Consider the following 26,807-nt stretch of genomic DNA (forward strand, 5'->3'; position numbering starts at 1 on the left):
CACTCCCTCCACCACCTCCAACACTCACTCCCTCCACCACCTCCAACACTCACTCCCTCCAACACTCACTCCCTCCACCACCTCCCAACACTCACTCCCTCCACCGCCTCCAACACTCACTCCCTCCACCGCCTCCAACACTCACTCCCTCCACCACCTCCAACACTCCTCCCTCCACCACCTCCAACACTCACTCCCTCCACCACCTCCAACACTCACTCCCTCCACCACCTCCAACACTCACTCCCTCCACCACCGGCGCACCGTGGCTGCAGTGTGCACCGTCCACAAGATGCACCGCGGCAACTCGCCAAGGCTTCTTCGGCAGCACCTCCCGAACCCGCGGCCTCTACCCGCCTAGATTGCGTTTCTATAGCGCCTTTCACAACCACTGGACGTTTCAAAGCGCTTCACAGCCACTGTTGTAATGTGGGAAACGCCAATTGTTGCACAGCAAGCTCCCACACACCGCGATGTGATAATGACCCGGATCGTCTGTTTTAGTGATGTTGGTCGAGGGATAAATATTGGCCCCAGGACACCGGGGAGAACTCCCACTGCTCTTCTTCCAATAGTGGCCCCGGGATCTTTTACATCCACCCAAGAGGGCAGACGAGGGCCTCGGTTTAATGTCTCATCCGAAATACAGCCCCTCCGACAGTGCGGGGCTCCCTCAGTACTGGCCCTCCGACAGTGCGGCGCTCCCTCAGTACTGCCCCTCCGACAGTGCGGCGCTCCCTCAGTACCGCCCCTCCGACAGTGCGGGGCTCCCTCAGTACTGCCCCTCCGACAGTGCGGCGCTCCCTCAGTACTGCCCCTCCGACAGTGCGGCGCTCCCTCAGTACTGCCCCTCCGACAGTGCAGCGTTCCCTCAGTACCGCCCCTCCGACAGTGCAGCGTTCCCTCAGTACTGCCCCTCCGACAGTCCAGTACAGCACTCCTTCAGCACCGCCCCTCCGACAGCGCAGTACGGCACTCCCTCAGTACAGCGGGTGTCAGCCGAGATTTTTTTTTTTGTGCTCAAGTCTCTGGAGTGGAACTTGAATCCACAACCTTCTCGGAGTTTTCCCCGGTGACCTGGGGCCAATATTTATCCCTCAATCAACACCTGAAAACAGATGATCTGGGTCATTATCACATTGCTGGCTGTGGGAGCTTGCTGTGCGCAAATTGAGCTGCTGCGTTAACTACATTACAACAGTGACCGCACCCCAAAAAAAGTGCTTCACCGGCTGGGAGGCGCTTTGGGACGTCCCGAGGAGGTGATTACGCTATAGAAATGCCAAGTCTTCACCCCATTTACTCACGTCGTGCTCACCTCCAGTGCTTGAAGCTGCTCCTTCAACAATAGTTTCTCCTCGTGCTCAGTCTCCCATTTCAGTTCCATCTCTGCAGCGGTTTTGCAAGACACAAAGAAACGCGGGTTTTACTCGGCGCAAGACCCGGTCCCGATCCCACAGCGACAGCCCATAACACAAGCAAATTACAGGACCAGCGTATCGCAACCAATCAGGTCACAAGTGGAGCTATTCACTGATGTGGGGTTCGAGTTCACCGTCATCATCGGCAGTCCCTCGGGATCGAGGAAGACTCGCTTCCACTCTAACAATGAGTCCTTCGGTGGCTGAACAGCCCAATACGAGAGCCACAGTCCCTGTCACAGGGTGGGACAGACAGTGGTTGAGGGAAGGGGAGGGTGGGACTGGTTTGCCGCACGCTCCTTCCGCTGCCTGCGCTTGGTTTCTGCACGCTCTCGGGCGACGAGACTCGAGGTGCTCAGCGCCCCTCCCGGATGCACTTCCTCCACTTAGGGCGGGACTGGTCTTTGGGCCCAGGGACTCCCAGGTGTCGGTGGGGGATGTTGCACTTTATCAGGGGAGGCTTTGAGGGTGGTCCCTTGTAACGTTTCCTCTGCCCACCTTTGGCTCGTTTGCCGTGAAGGAGTTCCGAGTAGAGCGCTTGCTTTGGGAGTCTCGTGTCGGGGGGACATGCGGACAATGTGGCCCTGCCCAGCGGAGCTGGTCGAGTATGCTCAGTGCATGCTCTCAGTGTTAGGGTTAGAGTTCCCTGAGAGGCCGTTTACCCTGGCTGGAGGAATTTCTTCACTCAGAAGTGAATCTTTGGAATTCTCTGCCCCAGAGAGCTGTGGAGGTTCAGTCGTTGAGTATATTCAAGGTTGCGATCGATAGATTTTTGGAGTCGAGGGGAATCGAGGGATCGGGCGGGAAAGTGGAGTTGAGGTCGAAGATCAGATCAGCCATGATCGCCATGGGAAATACCACCAGCGCTGTCTCCGCAAGATCCTGCAAATCCCCCGGGAGGACAGACGCACCAACGTTAGCGTCCTCGACCAGGCCCAACATCCCCAGCATCGAAGCACTGACCACACTCGACCAGCTCCGCTGGGCAGGGCCACATTGTCCGCATGTCCCCCAGACACGAGACTCCCCAAAGCAAGCGCTCGACTCGGAACTCCTTCACGGGCAAACGAGCCAAAGGTGGGCAGAGGGAACGTTACAAGGGACCACCCTCAAAGCCCTCCCTGATAAAGTGCAACATCCCCACCGACACCTGGGAGTCCCTGGGCCCAAAGACCAGTCTGCCCTAAGTGGAGGAAGTGCATCCGGGAGGGGCGCTGAGCACCTCGAGTCTCGTCGCCGAGAGCGTGCAGAAACCAAGCGCAGGCAGCGGAAGGAGCGTGCGGCAAACCAGTCCCACCCTCCCCTTCCCTCAACCACTGTCTGTCCCACCTGTGACAGGGACTGTGGCTCCCGTATTGGACTGTTCAGCCACCTGAGGACTCGTGGTTAGAGTGGAAGCAAGTCTTCCTCGATTCCGAGGGACTGCCGATGGTGATGATAAAGAATGGCGGAGCAGGCTCGAGGGGCCGAATGGCCGACTCCTGCTCCTATTCCTTATGTTCTTAGGTTCACAAAACAGTAGCGGCTGCAGGCACCTCTCGCCGTGGCCCACCGGGCCTGTTCTGTGTTGGTCGATGCGGCCTTGTGCATCCCGCACAAACACCCGTGACGCCCTGTGGAACAGCACCTCCCTCCCCTCCTCCCTCTCCCCACCCCATCTCTCCCCCTCCCCCTCCCTCCCCCCACAATCTCCCGCTGCACTTACCGTTGAAATCTTTCAGTTTCTGCTCCAGCTTGGCACACTTGGACTCCATCTGCGAGAGGAACGCACACAGGCAGTGAACACGCCGGGTTACAGGGAGCACGCAGCACGATCAGTCCCTCACAGAACACAAGGAGTAGGAGCAGGAGTCGGCCATTCGGCCCCTCGAGCCCGCTCCCCCATTCAATCAGATCACGGCTGATCTTCGACCTGAACCCCACTTTCCCTCGATTCCCCTCGCGTCCAAAAAACCTACCGATCTCGGCCTTGAATACACTCAACGACTGAGCCTCCACAGCCCTCTGGGGCAGAGAATTCCAAAGATTCACCCCCCTCCGAGTGAAGAAATTCCTCCTCATCTCAGTCCTCAATGGCCGACCCCTTATCCTGAGACTGTGAGACCCCTGGTTCTTGACTCCCCAGCCCCGGGGGGGGAAATATCCTCCCTGCATCTACCCTGTCAATCCCCCTCAGAATCTTGTGTTTCAATGAGATCACCTCCCATTCTTCCAAACTCCAGAGAATATCGGCACATTCTACACATCCTCTCCTCATAAGACAGCCCTCACATCCCAGGAATTAGTCTTCCGAACCTTTGTTGCAGCGCCTCCAAGGCAAGTATATCCTTCCTTCGATATGGAGACCAGAACTGTGCACAGTACTCCATGTGTGGCCTCACCAAGGCCCTGTCCACTGTAGCAGGACTTCCCTGCTTTTATACTCCATCCCCCTTGCAATAAAGGCCAACATTCCATTGGCCTTCCTGATCACTTGCTGTACCTGCATACTATCCTTTTGTGTTTGATCCGCTACTGAAGCCCTCAACCGTGCTTTTGTTACCTCGAGGTTTGAGTATTCCAACGCACTCCTGGCCGGCCAACGGCAGCTCAGAGACACACGACACCTTCACCCTTCCTCCGGAGAGACCCACAGAGAGCAGCTCACCCACCATTCGAGGAGTCGGGTGTCTGTACTGAGGAACAGAGCATCTTCCGATTCAGGTAAGCACTGTCCCCATCAAACACTCCCAGGGCAGGTACAGGGGGTTAGATACAGAGTAAAGCTCCCTCTACACTGTCCCCATCAAACACTCCCAGGGCAGGTACAGGGGGTTAGATACAGAGTAAAGCTCCCTCTACACTGTCCCATCAAACACTCCCAGGGCAGGTACAGGGGGTTAGATACAGAGTAAAGCTCCCTCTACACTGTCCCATCAAACACTCCCAGGGCAGGTACAGGGGGTTAGATACAGAGTAAAGCTCCCTCTACACTGTCCCATCAAACACTCCCAGGGCAGGTACAGCACGGGGTTAGATACAGAGTAAAGCTCCCTCTACACTGTCCCATCAAACACTCCCAGGGCAGCTACAGGGGGTTAGATACAGAGTAAAGCTCCCTCTACACTGTCCCATCAAACACTCCCAGGGCAGGTACAGGGGGTTAGATACAGAGTAAAGCTCCCTCTACACTGTCCCATCAAACACTCCCAGGGCAGGTACAGGGGGTTAGATACAGAGTAAAGCTCCCTCTACACTGTCCCCATCAAACACTCCCAGGGCAGGTACAGGGGGTTAGATACAGAGTAAAGCTCCCTCTACACTGTCCCATCAAACACTCCCAGGGCAGGTGCAGGGGGTTAGATACAGAGTAAAGCTCCCTCTACACTGTCCCCATCAAACACTCCCAGGGCAGGTACAGGGGGTTAGATACAGAGTAAAGCTCCCTCTACACTGTCCCATCAAACACTCCCAGGGCAGGTACAGGGGGTTAGATACAGAGTAAAGCGCCCTCTACACTGTCCCATCAAACACTCCCAGGGCAGGTACAGGGGGTTAGATACAGAGTAAAGCGCCCTCTACACTGTCCCATCAAACACTCCCAGGGCAGGTACAGGGGGTTAGATACAGAGTAAAGCTCCCTCTACACTGTCCCATCAAACACTCCCAGGGCAGGTACAGCACGGGGTTAGATACAGAGTAAAGCTCCCTCTACACTGTCCCATCAAACACTCCCAGGACAGGTACAGGGGGTTAGATACAGAGTAAAGCTCCCACTACACTGTCCCATCAAACACTCCCAGGGCAGGTACAGGGGATTAGATACAGAGTAAAGCTCCCTCTACACTGTCCCATCAAACACTCCCAGGGCAGGTACAGGGGGTTAGATACAGAGTAAAGCTCCCTCTACACTGTCCCATCAAACACTCCCAGGGCAGGTACAGGGGGCTAGATACAGAGTAAAGCTCCCTCTACACTGTCCCATCAAACACTCCCAGGGCAGGTACAGCACGGGGTTAGATACAGAGTAGAGCTGCGTGGAATGCACCCTCTGTGCCTATTCTGCATTTCCCCAGAGGGGGCACTCTCCTACCTGCTCCAACTTCTCGAGCGGAGATTTGCTCGTGTCCTGTGCCTCGTGCTCGATGCCCTCCTGCGCTGCCTCCGCCCGCTCTGTGTCGGTCTCCGGCCCGTCGGTGATGTTCACCTTGAGCCCGTTGGCCTCCTTCACCTCGCTCGGTCGCAGGCTCTCCTTCTCGTAGCGCAGCTGCAGGGCTGAGAGCAGTGGGCAGGCGTCACACTTACACACGCGTACCACACCCAGCTAATCCCACTGCGCACCATGAGAACATACCCTCGCTCGTGCCAATTTAGGCACGCAGTATCAGCATCAGATCAGAAACAGGAGCAGGAGTCGGCCATTCGGCCCCTCGAGCCTGCTCCGCCATTCAATACGATCACGGCTGATCCGATCTTGGGCTCAGCTCCACTTCCCCGCCCGCTCCCTTCACTCCCTTATCGCTCAAAAATCTGTCTATCTCCCCCTTAAATATATTCAATGACCCAGCCCCCACAGCTCTCTGGGGCAGAGAATTCCACAGATTCACCAGAAGAAATTCCTCCTCATCTCCGTCCTAAATGGGCGGCCCCTTATTCTGAGACTATGTGCCCCCCTAGTTCTAGATTCCCCCACGAGGGGGAAACATCCTCTCTGCATCTACCCTGTCCAGCCCCCTCAGAATCTTATACGTTTCGATAAGATCACCTCTCATTCTTCTGAATTCCAATGGGTACAGGCCCAACCTGCTCAACCTTTCCTCATAAGTCAACCCCCTCATCTCCGGAATCAACCGAGTGAACCTTCTCTGAACTGCCTCCAAAGCAAGTATATCCTTTCGTAAATACGGAGACCAGAACTGCACGCAGTACTCCAGGTGTGGCCTCACCAATACCCTGTATAACTGGAGCAAGACTTCCCTGCTTTTATACTCCATCCCCTTTGCAATAAAGGCCAAGATACCATTGGCCTTCCTGATCACTTGCTGTACCTGCATACTATCCCTTTTGTGTTTCATGCACAAGTAACCCCCAGGTCCCGCTGTACTGCAGCACTTTGCAATCTTTCTCCATTTAAATAATAACTTGCTCTTTGATTTTTCCTGCCAAAGTGGAAAACCTCTCACTTGACCACATTATACTCCACCGCCAAATGTTTGCCCACTCACTTAGCCTGTGTCAGGAATCGACACTGACCCCATCAAACACTCCCAGGGCAGGTACAGGGGGTTAAATACAGAGTAAAGCTCCCTCTACACTGTCCCATCAAACACTCCCAGGGCAGATACAGGGGGTTAGATACAGAGTAAAGCTCCCTCTACACTGTCCCATCAAACTCTCCCAGGGCAGGTACAGGGGGTTCGATACAGAGTAAAGCTCCCTCTACACTGTCCCCGTCAAACACTCCCAGGGCAGGTACAGGGGGTTAGATACAGAGTAAAGCTCCCTCTACACTGACCCCATCAAACACTCCCAGGACAGGTACAGCACGAGGTTAGATATAGAGTAAAGCTCCCTCTACACTGTCCCCGTCAAACACTCCCAGGGCAAATACAGGGGGTTAAATACAGAGTAAAGCTCCCTCTACACTGTCCCCGTCAAACACTCCCAGGGCAAATACAGGGGGTTAAATACAGAGTAAAGCTCCCTCTACACTGTCCCATCAAACACTCCCAGGGCAGGTACAGGGGGTTAGATACAGAGTAAAGCTCCCTCTACACTGTCCCATCAAACACTCCCAGGGCAGGTACAGCACGGGGTTAGATACAGAGTGAAGCTCCCTCTACACTGTCCCATCAAACACTCCCAGGGCAGGTACAGCACGGGGTTAGATACAGAGTAAAGCTCCCTCTACACTGTCCCATCAAACACTCCCAGGGCAGGTACAGCACGGGGTTAGATACAGAGTAAAGCTCCCTCTGCACTGTCCCATCAAACACTCCCAGGGCAGGTACAGCACGGGGTTAGATACAGAGTGAAGCAAGTCACCCCGACAGCAAAATCAAACACATTGGAAGGTACATTTCTGAGCAAGAGAGGGAGAGAATTACCTGCCATGTTTTTCTGGAGTGCTGTATTCTCCGCCTGCAGCCTCAATAGCTCCCCATCGAGCGGAGTGGACAGCGACAGGGTGTCGGATACAGGAGCCCCTTCCTTCAAGCGTTTGTTGTCGGCCTCCAGCTCTTCAATCTGCGAGCAGAGCTGAAGTGGAGGAAATGCAGGGTCAGGAAACGACACAATACTCAGTGCTACGGTACGTAGCCTTGGAGACCCCAACCAGGGAGAATGTGCAGCAGTGCCCCCTCAGCACCCCGCCCAGCTCCCACCCTCGGGTACTGAGCCCCCCCAGCACCCCGCCCAGCTCCCCCCTCGGGGACTGAGCCCCCTCAGCACCCCGCCCAGCTCCCACCCTCAGGTACTGAGCCCCCTCAGCACCCCGCCCAGCTCCCACCCTCGGGTACTGAGCCCCCCCAGCACCCCGCCCAGCTCCCCCCTCGGGGACTGAGCCCCCTCAGCACCCCGCCCAGCTCCCACCCTCGGGGACTGAGCCCCCCCAGCACCCCGCCCAGCTCCCCCCTCGGGGACTGAGCCCCCTCAGCACCCCGCCCAGCTCCCACCCTCGGGTACTGAGCCCCCTCAGCACCCCGCCCAGCTCCCACCCTCGGGTACTGAGCCCCCCCAGCACCCCGCCCAGCTCCCACCCTCGGGTACTGAGCCCCCCCAGCACCCCGCCCAGCTCCCACCCTCGGGGACTGAGCCCCCTCAGCACCCCGCCCAGCTCCCACCCTCGGGGACTGAGCCCCCCCAGCACCCCGCCCAGCTCCCCCCTCGGGGACTGAGCCCCCTCAGCACCCCGCCCAGCTCCCACCCTCGGGTACTGAGCCCCCTCAGCACCCCGCCCAGCTCCCACCCTCGGGTACTGAGCCCCCCCAGCACCCCGCCCAGCTCCCACCCTCGGGTACTGAGCCCCCCCAGCACCCCGCCCAGCTCCCCCCTCGGGGACTGAGCCCCCTCAGCACCCCGCCCAGCTCCCACCCTCGGGTACTGAGCCCCCCCAGCACCCCGCCCAGCTCCCACCCTCGGGTACTGAGCCCCCCCAGCACCCCGCCCAGCTCCCACCCTCGGGTACTGAGCCCCCTCAGCACCCCGCCCAGCTCCCACCCTCGGGTACTGAGCCCCCCCAGCACCCCGCCCAGCTCCCACCCTCGGGTACTGAGCCCCCTCAGCACCCCGCCCAGCTCCCACCCTCGGGTACTGAGCCCCCCCAGCACCCCGCCCAGCTCCCACCCTCGGGTACTGAGCCCCCTCAGCACCCCGCCCAGCTCCCACCCTCGGGTACTGAGCCCCCTCAGCACCCCGCCCAGCTCCCACCCTCGGGTACTGAGCCCCCTCAGCACCCCGCCCAGCTCCCACCCTCAGGTACTGAGCCCCCTCAGCACCCCGCCCAGCTCCCACCCTCAGGTACTGAGCCCCCTCAGCACCCCGCCCAGCTCCCACCCTCGGGGACTAACATAAGAAATAGGAGCAGGCCATTCGGCCCCTCGAGCCTGCTCCGCCATTTAATACGACCGTGGCTGATCCGATCATGGACTCAGCTCCATTTCCCTGCCCGCCCCCTTATCGGTTAAGAAACTGTCTATCTCTGTCTTAAATTTATTCAATGTCCCGGCTTCCACAGCTCTCTGAGGCAGCGAATTCCACAGATTTACAACCCTCAGAGAGAAGAAATTCCTCCTCATCTCAGTTTTAAATGGGCGGCCCCTTATTCTAAGACCATGCCCCCTAGTTCTAGTCTCCCCCATCAGTGGAAACATCCTCTCTGCATCCACCTTGTCCAGCCCCCCTCATAATCTGATACATTTCGATAAGATCACCTCTCATTCTTCTGAACTCCAATGAGTAGAGGCCCAACCTACTCAACCTTTCCTCATAAGTCAAACCCCCTCATCCCCGGAATCAACCGAGTGAACCTTCTCGGAACTGCCTCCAAAGCAAAGTCTATCCTTTCGTAAATATGGAGACCAAAACTGGCCTCACCAATACCCTGTATAATTGCAGCAAGACTTCCCTGCTTTTATACTCCATCCCCTTTGCAATAAAGGCCGAGACTGAAGGACACCAGCATGGCACCCAGCTCCAACTCGGGCCCCTCAGTAACTCCATCAATGGAAAGAGACCTCACTATCCACCATCTCCAGGCCCCTCAAAATGTTATACACCTCGATGAGGTCTCCTCTCGGCCTCCTCTGTTCCAATGAGAACAAACCCAGCCTATCCAATCTGTCCTCTTTGCTAGGATTCTCCATTCCAGGCAGCATCCTGGTAAATCTCCTCTGTACCCTCTCCAGTGCAACATCCTGGTAAATCTCCTCTGTACCCTCTCCAGTGCAACATCCTGGTAAATCTCCTCTGTACCCTCTCCAGTGCAACATCCTGGTAAATCTCCTCTGTATCCTCTCCAGTGCAACATCCTGGTAAATCTCCTCTGTACCCTCTCCAGTGTAACATCCTGGTAAATCTCCTCTGTACCCTCTCCAGTGCAACATCCTGGTAAATCTCCTCTGTACCCTCTCCAGTGTAACATCCTGGTAAATCTCCTCTGTACCCTCTCTAGTGCAACATCCTGGTAAATCTCCTCTGTACCCTCTCCAGTGCAACATCCTGGTAAATCTCCTCTGTACCCTCTCTAGTGCAACATCCTGGTAAATCTCCTCTGTACCCTCTCTAGTGCAACATCCTGGTAAATCTCCTCTGTACCCTCTCTAGTGCAACATCCTGGTAAATCTCCTCTGTACCCTCTCCAGTGCAACATCCTGGTAAATCTCCTCTGTACCCTCTCTAGTGCAACATCCTGGTAAATCTCCCCTGTACCCTCTCCAGTGCAATCGCGTCCTTCCTGTAATGTGACCAGAACTGCACGCAGTACTCCAGCTGCGGCCTAACCAGTGTTTTATACAGTTCAAGCATAACCTCCCTGCTCTTGTATTCTATGCCTCGGCCAATAAAGGCAAGCATTCCGTACGCCTTGTAAACCATCTCACCCACCAGGCCTGCTACCTTCAGGGATCCGTGGACAAGCACGCCTCACATCATAGAAATTTACAGGGGCAGGAGGAGGCCATTGCGGCCCGTCGTGTCCGTGCCGGCCGACAAAGAGCCGCACGGCCCTCGGTCAGCAGCCCTGAAGGTTACATACAAACCCGTGAACAATGGCAACCCATGAGCAATGGAAAGGCACCCAGCCCAACCAGTCCGCCTCACACCACTGCGACACCCCTTACACTGAAACATTCCACACTCCATCACCTCTCGTTCCTCTAAACTCCAGCGAGCATGGGCCCCAATCTGCTCAATCGCTCGGCATGGGCCGGCCCTCGCATCCCAGGGAGGTGGGTGAAGGGTCGGCCCCCTTCACACCAGACACCGGGCGTCCATTTTGGTTTTGCCCGCAGGCTAAGCCGTGCTGCAGTTCGGAGCCGAGGGGCGGAGGAGGGTGGGTGGGTGGGTGGGGAAGGGTTACCTTGGAGAGTTCCTGCATGAGCGTGGTGTTCTGCAGGCGGAAATCGTCCTCCTGGCTGTGCAGCTTGCCCTGGAGCATCTCATTCTCGCTCAGCAGCGCGTCCACCTCCTGCCGTTACGAGGAAAATGCAGTGATCATTTGCACTCGCTTTTGTTTTTTCAGCGTCCGTCAGAGCCTGCGCGCTCTGGGCTGTGTCACTGGACTAGTCATCCTGCAGCGCGAGCAGGTGCAGTGCAGGAGGGTGGCGTCACCAAGGGCCAGGTCGGTGATTGGAGCGCGGGCAGGTACAGCAGGAGCGGTGAGAGACTGTGATCGGGGCCCAGGAGAGGCGAGGGCCCAGGGGCAGCACGGGCCCAGCCCACACTGTGCGAAATGTGTGGGCACTAGAAACATTGAAACACAGAAAATAGGTGCAGGAGCAGGCCATTCGGCCCTTCGAGCCTGCACCACCATTCAATATGATCATGGCTGATCATTCCCTCAGTACCCCATTCCTGCTTTCTCTCCATACCCCTTGATCCCTTTAGCCGTAAGGGCCACATCTAACTCCCTTTTGAATATATCTAACGAACTGACCTCAACAACTCTCTGTGGTAGAGAATTCCACAGGTTCACAATTCTCTGAGTGAAGAAGTTTCTCCTCATCTCGGACCTAAATGGCTTACCCCCTTATCCTTAGACTGTGACCCCTGGTTCTGGACTTCCCCAACATCAGGAACATTCTTCCTGCATCTTACCTGTGCAATCCCGTCAGAATTTTATATGTTTCTATGAGATCCCCTCTCATCCTGCCTTCCTGCCTTCCTGTTTTTGCCACCAAAGTGGATAACCTCACATTTATCCACATTATACTGCATCTGCCATGCATTTGCCCACTCACCTAACCTGTCCAAGTCACCCTACAGCCTCTTAGCGTCCCCCTCACAGCTCACACCACCACCCAGCTTAGTGTCATCTGCAAACTTGGAGATATTACATTCAATTCCTTCGTCTAAATCATTAATGTATATTGTAAAGAGCTGGGGTCCCAGCACTGAGCCCTGTGGTACCCCACTAATCACTGCCTGCCATTCTGAAAAGGACCCGTTTATTCCGACTCTCTGCTTCCTGTCTGACAACCATGTTCATTAAATAAATCTGGAATGTCAGTAATGGTGACTACCGGATTGTCGGAAAAAACGATCAGGTTCACTGATGTCCCCTTATCCGGTCTGGCCGCTGTGTGACACCAGATAAACAGCAGCATGGTTGATTCTTAACTCCCCTTCTGAAGGCCCAGCGAGACACTCAGGTGTACCAAATCACAAAGTGGGAGCACCTTCACCACACAGACTGCAGCGGTTCAAGGCGGCGGCTCACCACCACCTTCTCAAGGGGCAATGAGGGATGGGCAGTAAATGCCGGCCTTGCCAGCGACGGCCACATCCCAGGAAGGAATAAAAGAAAACTTGGCCAGCTACACGTGAGCTACATTTGCACGGGACGGAGGAGCGGCGAGAGATCGGGGCGGAGGAGCGGCGAGAGATCGGGGGCGGAGGAGCGGCGAGAGATCGGGGCGGAGGGGCGAGAGATCGGGGGCGGAGGAGCGGCGAGAGATCGGGGCGGAGGAACGGCGAGAGATCGGGGCGGAGGAGCGGCGAGAGATCGGGGCGGAGGGGCGGCGAGAGATCGGGGCGGAGGAGCGGCGAGAGATCGGGGCGGAGGAGCGGCGAGAGATCGGGGCGGAGGAGCGGCGAGAGATCGGGGCGGAGGAGCGGCGAGAGATCGGGGCGGAGGAGCGGCGAGAGATCGGGGCGGAGGGGCGGAGAGAGATCGGGGCGGAGAGAGATCGGGGCGGAGGAGCGGAGAGAGATCGGGGCGGAGAGAGATCGGGGCGGAGGAGCGGCGAGAGATCGGGGCGGAGGAGCGGCGAGAGATCGGGGCGGAGGAGCGGCGAGAGATCGGGGCGGAGGAGCGGCGAGAGATCGGGGCGGAGGAGCGGCGAGAGATCGGGGCGGAGGAGCGGCGAGAGATCGGGGCGGAGGAGCGGCGAGAGATCGGGGCGGAGGAGCGGCGAGAGATCGGGGCGGAGGAGCGGCGAGAGATCGGGGCGGAGGAGCGGCGAGAGATCGGGGCGGAGGAGCGGCGAGAGATCGGGGCGGAGGAGCGGCGAGAGATCGGGGGCGGAGGAGCGGCGGGAGATCGGGGCGGAGGAGCGGCGAGAGATCGGGGCGGAGGAGCGGCGAATGAGGGTTCAGGCCCCGGAGAGCCGAGGGGCAGCACGGGCCCAGCCCACACTGTGTGCGATATGTGGGCGCACTGGGTCCGTGCAGCAGAGCAGGTCTCCAGGCGTCCTGGTTAACCCTTGCCCCTGGACCCAGACATCGCTCTGTCGAGCCCCGTGTGGTGGCTGGTGTGCAACGGTCACCCCACGTTAAAACAATCCACCCACAGGCATCTTCCACCCTTCAGGATGTTCAGGGCCTGGAACATCGGGTCCTTCATTGAAACACCTGTGAACTCGTGTGTAAGCAAGTCATCCTCGCTCGAGGGACGGGCTATGATGATGATATTGACAACATGTGCACAGGTCTGGATGCACCTGCACATGGAGAAGTAGAGTTACACACTCACACGCGCGTACACACACACACACACACACACACACGCGTACACACACACGCGTACACACACACGCGTACACACACACGCGTACACACACGCGCGTACACACACGCGCGTACACACACGCGCGCACACACACGCGCGCACACACACGCGCGCACACACACGCGCGCACACACACGCGCGCACACACACGCGCGCACACACACGCGCGCACACACACGCGCGCACACACACGCGCGCACACACACGCGCGCACACACACGCGCGCACACACGCGCGCGCACACACGCGCGCGCACACACGCGCGCGCACACACGCGCGCACACACACGCGCGCACACACACGCGCGCACACACACGCGCGCACACACGCGCGCGCACACACGCGCGCGCGCACACACGCGCGCGCACACACGCGCGCACACACACGCGCGTACACACACGCGTACACACACACGCGCACACACACGCGCGCACACACACGCGCGCACACACACGCGCGCACACACACGCGCGCACACACACGCGCGCACACACACGCGCGTACACACACGCGTACACACGCGCGCACACACACGCGCGCACACACACGCGCGTACACACACACGCGTACACACACACGCGTACACACACACGCGTACACACACACGCGTACACACACGCGTACACACACACGCGCGCACACACGCGCACACACACGCGCGCACACACACGCGCGCACACACACGCGCGCACACACACGCGCGCACACACACGCGCGCACACACACGCGCGTACACACACACGCGTACACACACGCGCGCACACACACGCGCGCACACACACGCGCGTACACACACACGCGTACACACACACGCGTACACACACACGCGTACACACACACGCGTACACACACACGCGTACACACACACGCGTACACACACGTAGCGATCATCCTCGCTTCAAGGGACTGCCTATGATGAGGTACATTTACATAACATGTCTAAGCGTGTCCCACATGCGGCCCGAGACACCGGACAAACGCAGGCGAAGGTGTACGCGGACGCTAATGTCCCCATTAAATTTTTTTGGGGGGTGGGGGGAACACGTCCAGTTCAAATCTCCGGCCAGGCGCAGTCTTTCCATTCCTGCACCGTCTGCTCGGGACCTCCAGACTGCCGCCCTGCCGCACAGCTTAAGGGAAGAACAGTGTCGGGGGGGGGGGGGGGGGGGGGTGAGCGATGCCGGAGTCAGTCGCGAGACGCGAGACGCGAGACGGGCGAGCGCAGTCCGCCAGCCGCGGCAGTCCGAGAGCGAGCGAGCGACTGACTTACTGAATCCTCACCTGAGCTTTCTTGCTTTTGGTTATGGCCTGAGGGATTTGAGGGGGGGGGAAAAAAAAAGAGGGGATAAAAAAAAAAGAATCACAACTTTAGTGCGAGCGACACAGTTAAAGTGGTAAAATGTGCAGCGAGAACGCACAATGTACAAACGGTTAACGGGCTTGTATAGATTTTTCCCCTTTGCATTATTGCAGACACAGCTCACCGTCTCTCCCGCCTCCCCGAACTGACACATCGCCCACACCGATGTCTGCCTCGGAAGAATTCAGCAAGCTCAGAACACAAGAGCATAAGAATTAGGAGCAGGGGTCGGCCATTCGGCCCCTCGGGCCTGCTCCGCCATTCAATAAGTTTGCGACGGATCTGATCTTGGGCTCAGCTCCACTTCCCCGCCCACTCCCCCAAAAATCTTTCGGTTTGACCATTCCAACGCACTGCGCTCCTGGCCGGCCTCCCACATTCTACCCGACGTAAACCCAAGGTGATCCAAAACTCGGCTGCCCCCGTGTCCTAACTCGCACCGAGTCCCGCTCACCCATCACCCCCTGTGCTCACTGTCCCATGTCCTGCTCACCCATCACCCCCTGTGCTCACTGCCCCCGTGTCCTAACTCGCACCGAGTCCTGCTCACCGCCCCCGTGTCCTAACTCACACCGAGTCCCACTCACCCATCACCCCCTGTGCTCACTGCCCCCGTGTCCTAACTCACACCGAGTCCCGCTCACCCATCACCCCCTGTGCTCACTGCCCCGTGTCCTAACTCACACCAAGTCCTGCTCACCCATCACCCCCTGTGCTCACTGCCCCCGTGTCCTAACTCACACCGAGTCCCACTCACCCATCACCCCCTGTGCTCACTGACCCCGTGTCCTAACTCGCACCGAGTCCCGCTCACCCATCACCCCCTGTGCTCACTGACCCCGTGTCCTAACTCGCACCGAGTCCCGCTCACCCATCACCCCCTGTGCTCACTGACCCCGTGTCCTAACTCACACCCAGTCCCGCTCACCCATCACCCCCTGTGCTCACTGACCCCGTGTCCTAACTCGCACCGAGTCCCGCTCACCCATCATCCCCTGTGCTCGCTGACCTACATTGGCTCCCAGTTAAGCAACACCTCGATTACAAAATTATCATCCTGGTTTACAAATCTCTCCCTCGCCCCCTCCCTATCTCTGTAACCTCCTCCAGCCCCTACACCCCTCCCTATCTCTGTAACCTCCTCCAGCCTCTACACCCCTCCCTATCTCTGTAACCCCCTCCAGCCACTACACCCCTCCCTATCTCTGTAACCCCCTCCAGCCCCTACACCCCTCCCAATCTCTGTAACCTCCTCCAGCCCCACAACCCCCCTTGCCTGCCTCCTCTAATTCTGCCCTCCTGAGCATCCCTGATTATAATCGCTCCACCATCGGTGGCCGTGCCTTCAGCTGCCTGGGCCCCAAGCTCTGGAACTCCCTCCCTCAACCTCTCTTTGCTCCTTCAAAGACGCTCCTTAAAACCGACCTCTTCAACCAGACTTTTGCTCACCTGCTGATGCAGCTCGGTGTCAAGATTTGTGTCTGATAACCCTCCTGTGAAGCGCCTTGGGGTGTTTTACTACGTTAAAGGCGCTATATAATTGCAAGTTTCTGTTGGAGAAGAGAGATCCAACCTCCTGTGCCTTTCCTGATAGTTAGAACCTCTCGGGTCTGGTATCACCCTTGGAAAACTTTACTGCACCCTCTCTGGTGCCTCTGTACCCTTCGTATAATATGGAAACTAGAACCATTCGCGCCTCTGTCCCTTACACAGCCCCCCCCCCCACCACCTCCCCTCGCCCTCTCTTCCCCCCCCCCACCCCCGATCTCTCTTCCCCACCCCCCCCCACCAGATGCCCCTTGACCTGCCCAGCCTGGGGTCTGGGCCCTAGCAAGCGAACCCTACCTTCTGTGCCTTCACCAGATCCTTCTCGACATTGGAGGACTTCTGCCGCAGGGAGTTCACTTCTGCAAAGCAAGAGACGCGCAATGAAATCGAGCCAGGGTTTACGCCGCCACGCGGGAACACGCCCTCCCCCAATACAGAGTAACGCACCCGCTACACTGTCCCATCAAACACTCCCAGGGCAGGTACAGGGGGTTAGATACAGAGTAAAGCTCCCTCTACACTGTCCCATCAAACACTCCCAGGGCAGGTACAGGGGGTTAGATACAGAGTAAAGCTCCCTCTACACTGTCCCATCAAACACTCCCAGGGCAGGTACAGGGGGTTAGATACAGAGTAAAGCTCCCTCTACACTGTCCCATCAAACACTCCCAGGGCAGGTACAGGGGGTTAGATACAGAGTAAAGCTCCCTCTACACTGTCCCATCAAACACTCCCAGGGCAGGTACAGGGGGTTAGATACAGAGTAAAGCTCCCTCTACACTGTCCCATCAAACACTCCCAGGGCAGGTACAGGGGGTTAGATACAGAGTAAAGCTCCCTCTACACTGTCCCATCAAACACTCCCAGGGCAGGTACAGGGGGTTAGATACAGAGTAAAGCTCCCTCTACACTGTCCCATCAAACACTCCCAGGGCAGGTACAGGGGGTTAGATACAGAGTAAAGCTCCCTCGACACTGTCCCATCAAACACTCCCAGGGCAGGTACAGGGGGTTAGATACAGAGTAAAGCTCCCTCTACACTGTCCCATCAAACACTCCCAGGGCAGGTACAGGGGGTTAGATACAGAGTAAAGCTCCCTCTACACTGTCCCATCAAACACTCCCAGGGCAGGTACAGGGGGTTAGATACAGAGTAAAGCTCCCTCTACACTGTCCCATCAAACACTCCCAGGGCAGGTACAGGGGGTTAGATACAGAGTAAAGCTCCCTCTACACTGTCCCATCAAACACTCCCAGGGCAGGTACAGGGGGTTAGATACAGAGTAAAGCTCCCTCTACACTGTCCCATCAAACACTCCCAGGGCAGGTACAGGGGGTTAGATACAGAGTAACGCACCCTCTACACTGTCCCATCAAACACTCTCAGGGCAGGTACAGGGGGTTAGATACAGAGTAAAGCTCCCTCTACACTGTCCCAGGGCAGGTACAGGGGGTTAGATACAGAGTAAAGCTCCCTCTACACTGTCCCATCAAACACTCCCAGTGCAGGTACAGCACGGGGTTAGATACAGAGTAAAGCTCCCTCTACACTGTCCCATCAAACACTCCCAGTGCAGGTACAGCACGGGGTTAGATACAGAGTAAAGCTCCCTCTACACTGTCCCATCAAACACTCCCAGTGCAGGTACAGCACGGGGTTAGATACAGAGTAAAGCTCCCTCTACACTGTCCCATCAAACACTCCCAGGGCAGGTACAGGGGGTTAGATACAGAGTAAAGCTCCCTCTACACTGTCCCATCAAACACTCCCAGGGCAGGTACAGGGGGTTAGATACAGAGTAAAGCTCCCTCTACACTGTCCCATCAAACACTCCCAGGGCAGGTACAGGGGATTAGATACAGAGTAAAGCTCCCTCTACACTGTCCCCATCAAACACTCCCAGGGCAGGTACAGGAGGTTAGATACAGAGTAAAGCTCCCTCTACACTGTCCCATCAAACACTCCCAAGGCAGGTACAGCATGGGGTTAGATACAGAGTAAAACTCCCTCTACACTCCCCAGTTCTATCCCTTACCTGCACTCTGTTTCCGCAGTTCATCGGAGAGCTGGTAGTTCTGGGTCCTCAGCTCCAACAACTGAGCCTGTGATGTGGGTTTGGAAAGAGAGAGAGAGAGAGAGAGAGAGACAGAGAGAGAGAGAGAGAGACAGAGAGAGAGAGACAGAGAGAGAGAGAGAGAGAGAGATAGACAGAGAGAGAGACAGACAGAGAGAGAGAGAGAGAGACAGAGACAGACAGAGAGAGAGACAGAGAGAGAGACAGAGAGAGAGAGTACGATTAATATTAATTACAATATCGCATCTTCAATCATTGTTGGACAGAAGTTGCATTGATAAACCACCTTTCACCCCCTCAGGACAGTCCCTAAGCACTTCACAGCCACTGAAGTACTTTTGGAGTGCGGTCTCTGTAGAAGAATGTAGGAAACGCATGCACCCCAATGTCGCTAGGCCCTCTACCCCATAATGTGGTACACAAGGTGCCGTCTTTCGGGATGAGACGTTAAACCGAGGCCCCCGTCTGCCCTCTCGGGCGGATGTAAAAGATCCCGGGGCCACTATTGGAAGAAGAGCAGGGGGGAGTTCTCCCCGGTGTCCTGGGGCCAATATTTATCCCTCGACCAACAGACGCTCCGGGTCATTATCACATCGCTGTGTGTGGGAGCTTGCTGTGCGACAATTGGCGTTTCCCACAATGCAACAGCGAGCGCGCGCGCTCCGAAAGTATTTGATTGGCTGTAAAGTGCCCGGAGACATCCGGTGGTCGTGAAAGGCGCTATATAAATGCAAGTCTTTCCTTCATTCCATTACTCGTCCCCTCGATGATAGGTGAACAGTGCCTGCGTCTTATGCCAACACTTCACGCCTTCCTCAGCCTTCCTGCGTCTGGACTGCGCCCACTTCACACACACACTCAATCACTGTGCAAATGTTTATGTCAGCACATGCTCCGTGCCTGGAGACTTGGATACACTCCAGGGAGCAGTCGGAATTTGCTCCTAAACCTGCTGCTCCATAGGGGCCTGGATAGAAACATAGAAAATAGGTGCAGGAGCAGGCCATTCGGCCCTTCGAGCCTGCACCACCATTCAATATGATCACGGCTGATCATTCCCTCAGTACCCCATTCCTGCTTTCTCTCCATACCCCTTGATCCCTTTAGCCGTAAGGGCCACATCTAACTCCCTTTTGGACACATCCAACGAACTGGCCTCAACAACGCTCTGTGGTAGAGAATTCCACAGGTTCACCACTCTCTGGGTGAAGAAGTTTCTCATCTCGGTCCTAAATGGCTTCCCCCTTATCCTTAGACTGTGACCCCTGGTTCTGGACTTCCCCAGCATCGGGAACATTCTTCCTGCATCTAACCTGTCCAGTCCCGTCAGAATTTTATAAGTTTCTATGAGATCCCCTCCCATTCTTCTAAATTCCAGTGAATACAAGCCTAGTCGATCCAGTCTTTCTTCATAGGTCAGTCCTGCCATCCCGGGAATCAGACTGGCGAACCTTCGCTGACTCCGTGGATAGGACTGACCCATTTCCCTTGGCAGAGGGGTCAATAACCAGGGGGCAGAGATTGAAAGTAATCGGGGGAGGGGGGAGGGGTGGGGGAGGTTTAGAGGGGATTTGAGGGGAAACTGTATAAAACACTGGTTAGGCCACAGCTGGAGTACTGCGTGCAGTTCTGGTCACCGCATGACAGGAAAAATGTGATCGCACTGGAGAGGGTGCAGAAGAGATTTACGAGATGTTGCCGGGACTGTAGAATTTTAACTATGAGGAAAGACTGGTTAGGCTGGGTTTGTTTTCTTTGAGACAGAGGAGGCTGAGGGGAGATTTAATTGAGGTGTGAGGGGCCTGGATCGAGTGGATAGGACGGACCTGTTTCCCTTGGCAGAGGGGTCAACAACCAGGGGGCAGAGATTGAAAGTAATTGGGGGGAGGTTTAGAGGGGGTTTGAGGGGAAATGTCTTCACCCAGAGGGTGGTGGGGGTCTGGGGGGGAACTCACTGCCTGAAAGGGGGGTAGAGGCAGAAACCCTCATGGCATTTAAAAAGTACTTGGAGCTGTGTGTAGAAGTGTTTCCTAATTTCAGTCCTGGATTCCCCATCCAGTGGCAGTAGTCGCTCTCTAGCCTATCAGGTCCCCATAATATCTGAAACTTCGATCAGATCACCACTTGAGCTTCTAAATTCCAGGGAATACAACCCGAGTTTTGTGTCATCTCTTCTCGTAACTTAACCCTTGGGGTCCAGGTATCATTCTGGTAAATCTAGCGATCTCTGCCTTGAATATATTCAGAGACTGAGCCTCCACAGCCCTCTGGGGCAGAGAATTCCAAAGATTCACCCCCCTCCGAGTGAAGAAATTCCTCCTCATCTCAGTCCTCAATGGCCGACCCCTTATCCTGAGACTGTGTGACCCCTGGTTCTAGACTCCCCAGCCCCGGGGGGGAAACACCCTCCCTGCATCTACCCTGTCAGTCCCCCTCAGAATAGTGTATGTTTCTATTAAATATCCAGGATTCAAACATTTAACATCCAGCGTTTTAATGTCAATGTTTAAAGTTTAAATGCTGGATGTTTAACGTTATAATGATGGATACTGGAGGGTGCATGTCTAAAGGGTGTGTGTTAAATGTTTAAATGCTGTATATTAAATGCTGGATGGCAAAGGTTAAAATGTTTAAACGCTGGGCATTAAAACGCTGGGGTGGTTACTGTTAAATGTTTAAATGCTGGATATGTGAAGAGAAAAAGATTCGTGAAAACAAACGTAGGTCCCTTGCAGTCAGACTCAGGTGAATTTATAATGGGGAACAAAGAAATGGCGGACCAGTTAAACAAATACTTCGGTTCTGTTTTCACGAAGGAAGACACAAATCACCTTCCAGAAATACTAGTGAGAAGGAGGAACTGAAGGTTATTCTTTTAGGCGGGAAATTGTGTTAGGGAAATTGATGGGATTGAAGGCCGATAAATCCCCGGGGCCCGATAGTCTGCATCCCAGAGTACTTAAGGAAGTGGCCACAGAAATAGTGGATGCATTGGTGATCATTTTCCAACAGTCTATCGACTCTGGATCAGTTCCTATGGACTGGAGGGTAGCTAATGTAACACCACTTTTTAAAAAAAAGAGGGCGAGAGAAAACGGGTAATTATAGACCGGTTAGCCTGACATCAGTAGTGGGGGAAATGCTGGAATCAATTATTAAAGATGAAATAGCAGCACATTTGGAAAGCAGTGACAGGATCGGTCCAAGTCAACATGGATGTTTGAAAGGGAAATGATGCTTGACAAATCTTCTGGAATTTTTTGAGGATGTAACTAATAGAGTGGACAAGGGAGAACCAGTGGATGTGGTGTATTTGGACTTTCAAAAGGCTTTTGACAAGGTCCCACACAAGAGATTGGTGTGCAAAATTAAAGCACATGGTATTGGGGGTAATGTACTGACGTGGATAGAGAACTGGTTGGCAGACAGGAAGCAGAGAGTCGGGATAAACGGGTCCTTTTCAGAATGGCAGGCAGTGACTAGTGGAGTGCCGCAGGGCTCAGTGCTGGGACCCCAGCTATTTACAATATACATTAATGATTTAGATGAAGGAATTGAGTGTAATATTTCCAAATTTGCAGATGACACTAAGCTGGGTGGCGGTGTGAGCTGTGAGGGGGATGCTAAAAGGCTGCAGGGTGACTTGGACAGGTTAGGTGAGTGGGTCAATGCATGGCAGATGCAGTATAATGTGGATAAATGTGAGGTTATCCACTTTGGGGGCAAAAACACGAAGGCAGATTATTATCTGAATGGCAGCAGATTAGGAAAAGGGGAGGTGCAACGAGACCTGGGTGTCATGGTTCATCAGTCATTGAAAGTTGGCATGCAGGTACAGCAGGCGGTGAAGAAGGCAAATGGCATGTTGGCCTTCATAGCTCGGGGATTTGAGTATAGGAGCAGGGAGGTCTTACTGCAGTTGTACAGGGCCTTGGTGAGGCCTCACCTGGAATATTGTGTTCAGTTTTGGTCTCCTAATCTGAGGAAGTGCAGCGAAAGTTCACCAGACTGATTCCCGGGATGGCGGGACTGACATATGAGGAGAGACTGGATCGACTGGGCCTGTATTCACTGGAATTTAGAAGAATGAGAGGGGACCTCATAGAAACATATAAAATTCTGACGGGACTGGACAGGTTAGATGCAGGAAGAATGTTCCCGATGTTGGGGAAGTCCAGAACCAGGGGTCACAGTCTAAGGATAAGGGGTAAGCCATTTAGGACCGAGATGAGGTGAAACTTCTTCACTCAGAGAGTTGTTAACCTGTGGAATTCCCTACCGCAGAGAGTTGTTGAGGCCAGTTCATTGGATATATTCAAGAGGGAGTTAGATGTGGCCCTTATGGCTAAAGGGATCAAGGGGTATGGAGAGAAAGCAGGAAAGGGGTACTGAGGGAATGATCAGCCATGATCTTATTGAATGGTGGTGCAGGCTCAAAGGACCTAATGGCCTACTCCTGCACCTATTTTCTATGTTTCTATGACCCCTTATCCTGAGACTGTGTGACCCCTGGTTCTAGACTCCCCAGCCCAGGGGAAACATCCTCCCTGCATCTACCCTGTCAATCCCCCTCTGAATCATGTACGTTTCTGTTAAACATCCAGCGTTTTAATGTCAATGTTTAAAGTTTAAATGCTGGATGTTTAACGTTATAATGATGGATAATGGAGGGTGCGTGTTTAATATTAAATGTTTAAATGCTGTATATTAAACGCTGGATGGTAAAGGTTAAAATGTTTAAATGCTGGATATTAAAACGCTGGGTATTACGAATGAAAACACTGGGTATGAAAACACTGGGTATTATGAATGAAACAACACTGGGTGACATGAAACAACACTGGGTGACATGAAACAACACTGGGTGACATGAAACAACACTGGGTGACATGAAACAACACTGGGTGACATGAAACAACACTGGGTGACATGAAACACTGGGTGTTGGGAAACACTGGGTGATGGGAAACACTGGGTATTGGGAAACACTGGGTATTGGGAAACACTGGGTATTGGGAAACACTGGGTATTGGGAAACACTGGGTATTAGGAAACACTGGGTATTAGGAAACACTGGATGATGGGAAACACTGGGTGTTGGGAAACACTGGGTGTTGGGAAACACTGGGTGATGGGAAACACTGGGTGATGGGAAACACTGGGTGATGGGAAACACTGGGTATTGGGAAACACTGGGTGATGGGAAACACTGGGTGATGGGAAACACTGGGTATTGGGAATCACTGGGTATTGGGAAACACTGGGTATTGGGAAACACTGGGTATTGGGAAACACTGGGTATTGGGAAACACTGGGTATTAGGAATCACTGGGTGATATGACACACTGGGTATTAGGAAACACTGGGGAACACTGGGTATTAGGAATCACTGGGTATTAGGAAACACTGGGTGATGTGAAACACTGGGTGATGTGAAACACTGGGTGATGTGACACACTGGGTGATGTGACACACTGGGTGATGTGAAACACTGGGTGATGTGACACACTGGGTGATGTGACACACTGGGTATTAGGAAACACTGGGTGATGTGACACACTGGGTGATGTGACACACTGGGTGATGTGACACACTGGGTGATGTGATACACTGGGTATTAGGAAACACTGGGTGATGTGACACACTGGGTATTAGGAAACACTGGGTATTAGGAAACACTGGGTATTAGGAAACACTGGGTATTGGGAAACACTGGGTATTGGGAAACACTGGGTATTGGGAAACACTGGGTATTGGGAAACACTGGGTATTGGGAAACACTGGGTATTAGGAATCACTGGGTATTAGGAATCACTGGGTGATATGACACACTGGGTATTAGGAAACACTGGGTGATGTGAAACACTGGGTGATGTGACACACTGGGTGATGTGACACACTGGGTGATGTGACACACTGGGTATTAGGAAACACTGGGTGATGTGACACACTGGGTATTAGGAAACACTGGGTGATGTGACACACTGGGTATTAGGAAACACTGGGTGATGTGACACACTGGGTATTAGGAAACACTGGGTGATGTGACACACTGGGTATTAGGAAACACTGGGTGATGTGACACACTGGGTATTAGGAAACACTGGGTGATGTGAAACACTGGGTGATGTGAAACACTGGGTATTAGGAAACACTGGGTATTAGGAAACACTGGGTATTAGGAAACACTGGGTATTAGGAAACACTGGGTATTAGGAAACACTGGGTATTAGGAAACACTGGGTATTAGGAAACACTGGGTATTAGGAAACACTGGGTGATATGACACACTGGATGGTGACCCTGGGCACTATTACAGACCCTGGCTGACCATTGGCGGGTTGTTCCCCTCACTGACACCTCCCCCTGGGGCTGGAGGAGGGGAGGGGGACAGAGAGTCACCCAACACCCCCAGGCCCCGGGGGGGGGGGGAGCCGCTACTCGAGGCCGGGGTCTGGTTTGCGGCCTAGTGACCCCCGCGGGGGCCTAAAGCCCGCGTGTGTCCGGGCCCGGGGGCTCTGGGAGGGGGAGGGGTGTACGTGAGTCCTCCCGCGGCCGAATTGCCCCCACTGTCTCACCTGCATCCGCTGGAACTCCTCCTCGGACAGAGCCTGCGCCATCTTGTGCTCCTCCCCGGGGAGTGCGGGCGGCCGCCGACAACCGCACAATTAAATCCTCCCCCCGCCCAGCCCCGCCTCCCCGCGCCCCGTAACATGGCCGGAAAATTATCCGCCCGCCCGCTCGCCCCTCTCCCCCGGAACGCCAAACGAGAAACAACGAAACAAACAGCAACTTTCTCTCAACAATGGTCGGCGGGCGCGTATTCCTCGCCGCGCCTTTAACGACGTTTTAAAGGGGAAGGCGCTCCCCACTCTTAAAGGAGCCTTCCAGCTCCCCCCCCCCCCCACCACTCTTAAAGGAGCCAAGACCAAGCCAGCTAACATCCATTGGTCACCCATTTGAGACTCTCCTGTTTAAAAACCAGCCTTCAGAACGCTTTTCACCAGTTCCCACACAAGAGAAGCTGCCTGTTCCAGGAACTGAGCCCACACAAATTTCCCCAACAGAGATTGTGACAGTTGCAGACATTGCTTACTGAGATTGTGGCATTACCAGAGTCCTGGCATGTGAAAAGGGCAGGTAGGCTTGGCACTAAATAAAAGCTTTTCCCAGGTAATAAATACAGGAGCAACACAAATTGACATCATGCCCCGCAATTCAGTTAAAATCTTTGAGTGTAATCTACATATTAAAATGTCCCATATCCAGTGTGTGTCCTTCATCGTTCAAGTATCACGAGAGACCGTAGAGGGACGTGATCGGGGCCCAGGGGCAGCACGGGGCCCAGCCCACACACTGTGCGATGTGTGCGCGCACTGGGTCCGTGCAGCAGAGCAGGTCTCCAGTCGTCCTGGTTCAACCCTTGCCACTGGACCGAGACCTGGCTCTGTCAAGCCCCGTGTGGTGGCTGGTGTGCAACGGTCACCCCACGTTATAAAAAATCCACGGACAGGCAGCTTCCACCCTCCAGGATGTAGTTCGGGTCCTTCATTGAAACACCTGTGAACTCATCCTTTTTTGGTGTGGAAGCGAGTCATCTGCGTTTCGAGGGACCGCCAATGAATGACACAAGAGATTGGTGTGCAAAATTAAAGTACATGGTATTGGGGGTAATGTACTGACGAGGATAAAGAACTGTTTGGCAGACAGGAAGCAAAGAGTAGGAATAAGAGGGTCCTTTTCAGAATGGCAGGCAGTGACTAGTGGGGTACCGCAAGGTTCAGTGCTGGGACCCCAGCTATTTACAAAAACATTTAATGATTTAGACGAAGGAATTGAATGCAATATCTCCAAGTTTGCAGATGACACTAAGCTGGGTGGCAGTGTGAGCTGTGAGGAGGATGCTAAGAGGCTGCAGAGTGACTTGGACAGGTTAGGTGAGTGGATAAATGCATGGCAGATGCAGTATAATGTAGATAAATGTGAGGTTATCCACTTTGGTGGCAAAAACAGGAAAGCAGAATATTATCTGAATGATTAGAAAAAGGGGAGGTGCAACGAGACCTGGGTGTCATGGTACATCAGTCATTGAAAGTTGGCATGCAGGTACAGCAGGCGGTGAAGAAGGCAAATGGCATGTTGGCCTTCATAGCGAGAGGATTTGAGTATAGGAGCACGGAGGTCTTACTGCAGTTGTA

The 26,807-nt window shown here is 54.8% G+C and overlaps 1 protein-coding gene across 1 annotated transcript; it reads right to left on the reverse strand.

Moving 5' to 3' along the window:
• Positions 1 to 1,303: 1,303 nt before the first annotated feature.
• LOC139240481 (GRIP1-associated protein 1-like) lies at positions 1,304 to 25,260 on the reverse strand. The gene is made up of 9 exons (XM_070869016.1): positions 25,188 to 25,260; positions 18,571 to 18,637; positions 16,832 to 16,893; positions 14,908 to 14,934; positions 10,978 to 11,085; positions 7,508 to 7,658; positions 5,494 to 5,675; positions 3,127 to 3,175; positions 1,304 to 1,389 (listed from the first exon to the last, which is right to left on the reverse strand). The coding sequence occupies exons 1-9, from the start codon at positions 25,227 to 25,229 to the stop codon at positions 1,304 to 1,306; spliced, it is 774 nt and encodes a 257-aa protein (XP_070725117.1). The 5' UTR covers positions 25,230 to 25,260.
• Positions 25,261 to 26,807: the final 1,547 nt, after the last annotated feature.

The sequence above is a fragment of the Pristiophorus japonicus genome, chromosome 32, assembly GCF_044704955.1.
Source record: "Pristiophorus japonicus isolate sPriJap1 chromosome 32, sPriJap1.hap1, whole genome shotgun sequence".
Classification (NCBI taxonomy): domain Eukaryota; kingdom Metazoa; phylum Chordata; class Chondrichthyes; family Pristiophoridae; genus Pristiophorus; species Pristiophorus japonicus.

What these genes read in the sequence shown, in the direction of transcription:
- LOC139240481 (XM_070869016.1), bottom strand. Translation starts at nt 25,229, where the DNA reads ATGGCGCAGGCTCTGTCCGAGGAGGAGTTCCAGCGGATGCAG. An exon ending in AGGAGTTCCAGCGGATGCAG is followed by an intron (nt 18,638 to 25,187) that starts GTGAGACAGTGG and finishes CCCACATCACAG; the next exon opens with GCTCAGTTGTTGGAGCTGAG. An exon ending in CGCTCGAGAAGTTGGAGCAG is followed by an intron (nt 3,176 to 5,493) that starts GTAGGAGAGTGC and finishes TTCCTCTCGCAG; the next exon opens with ATGGAGTCCAAGTGTGCCAA.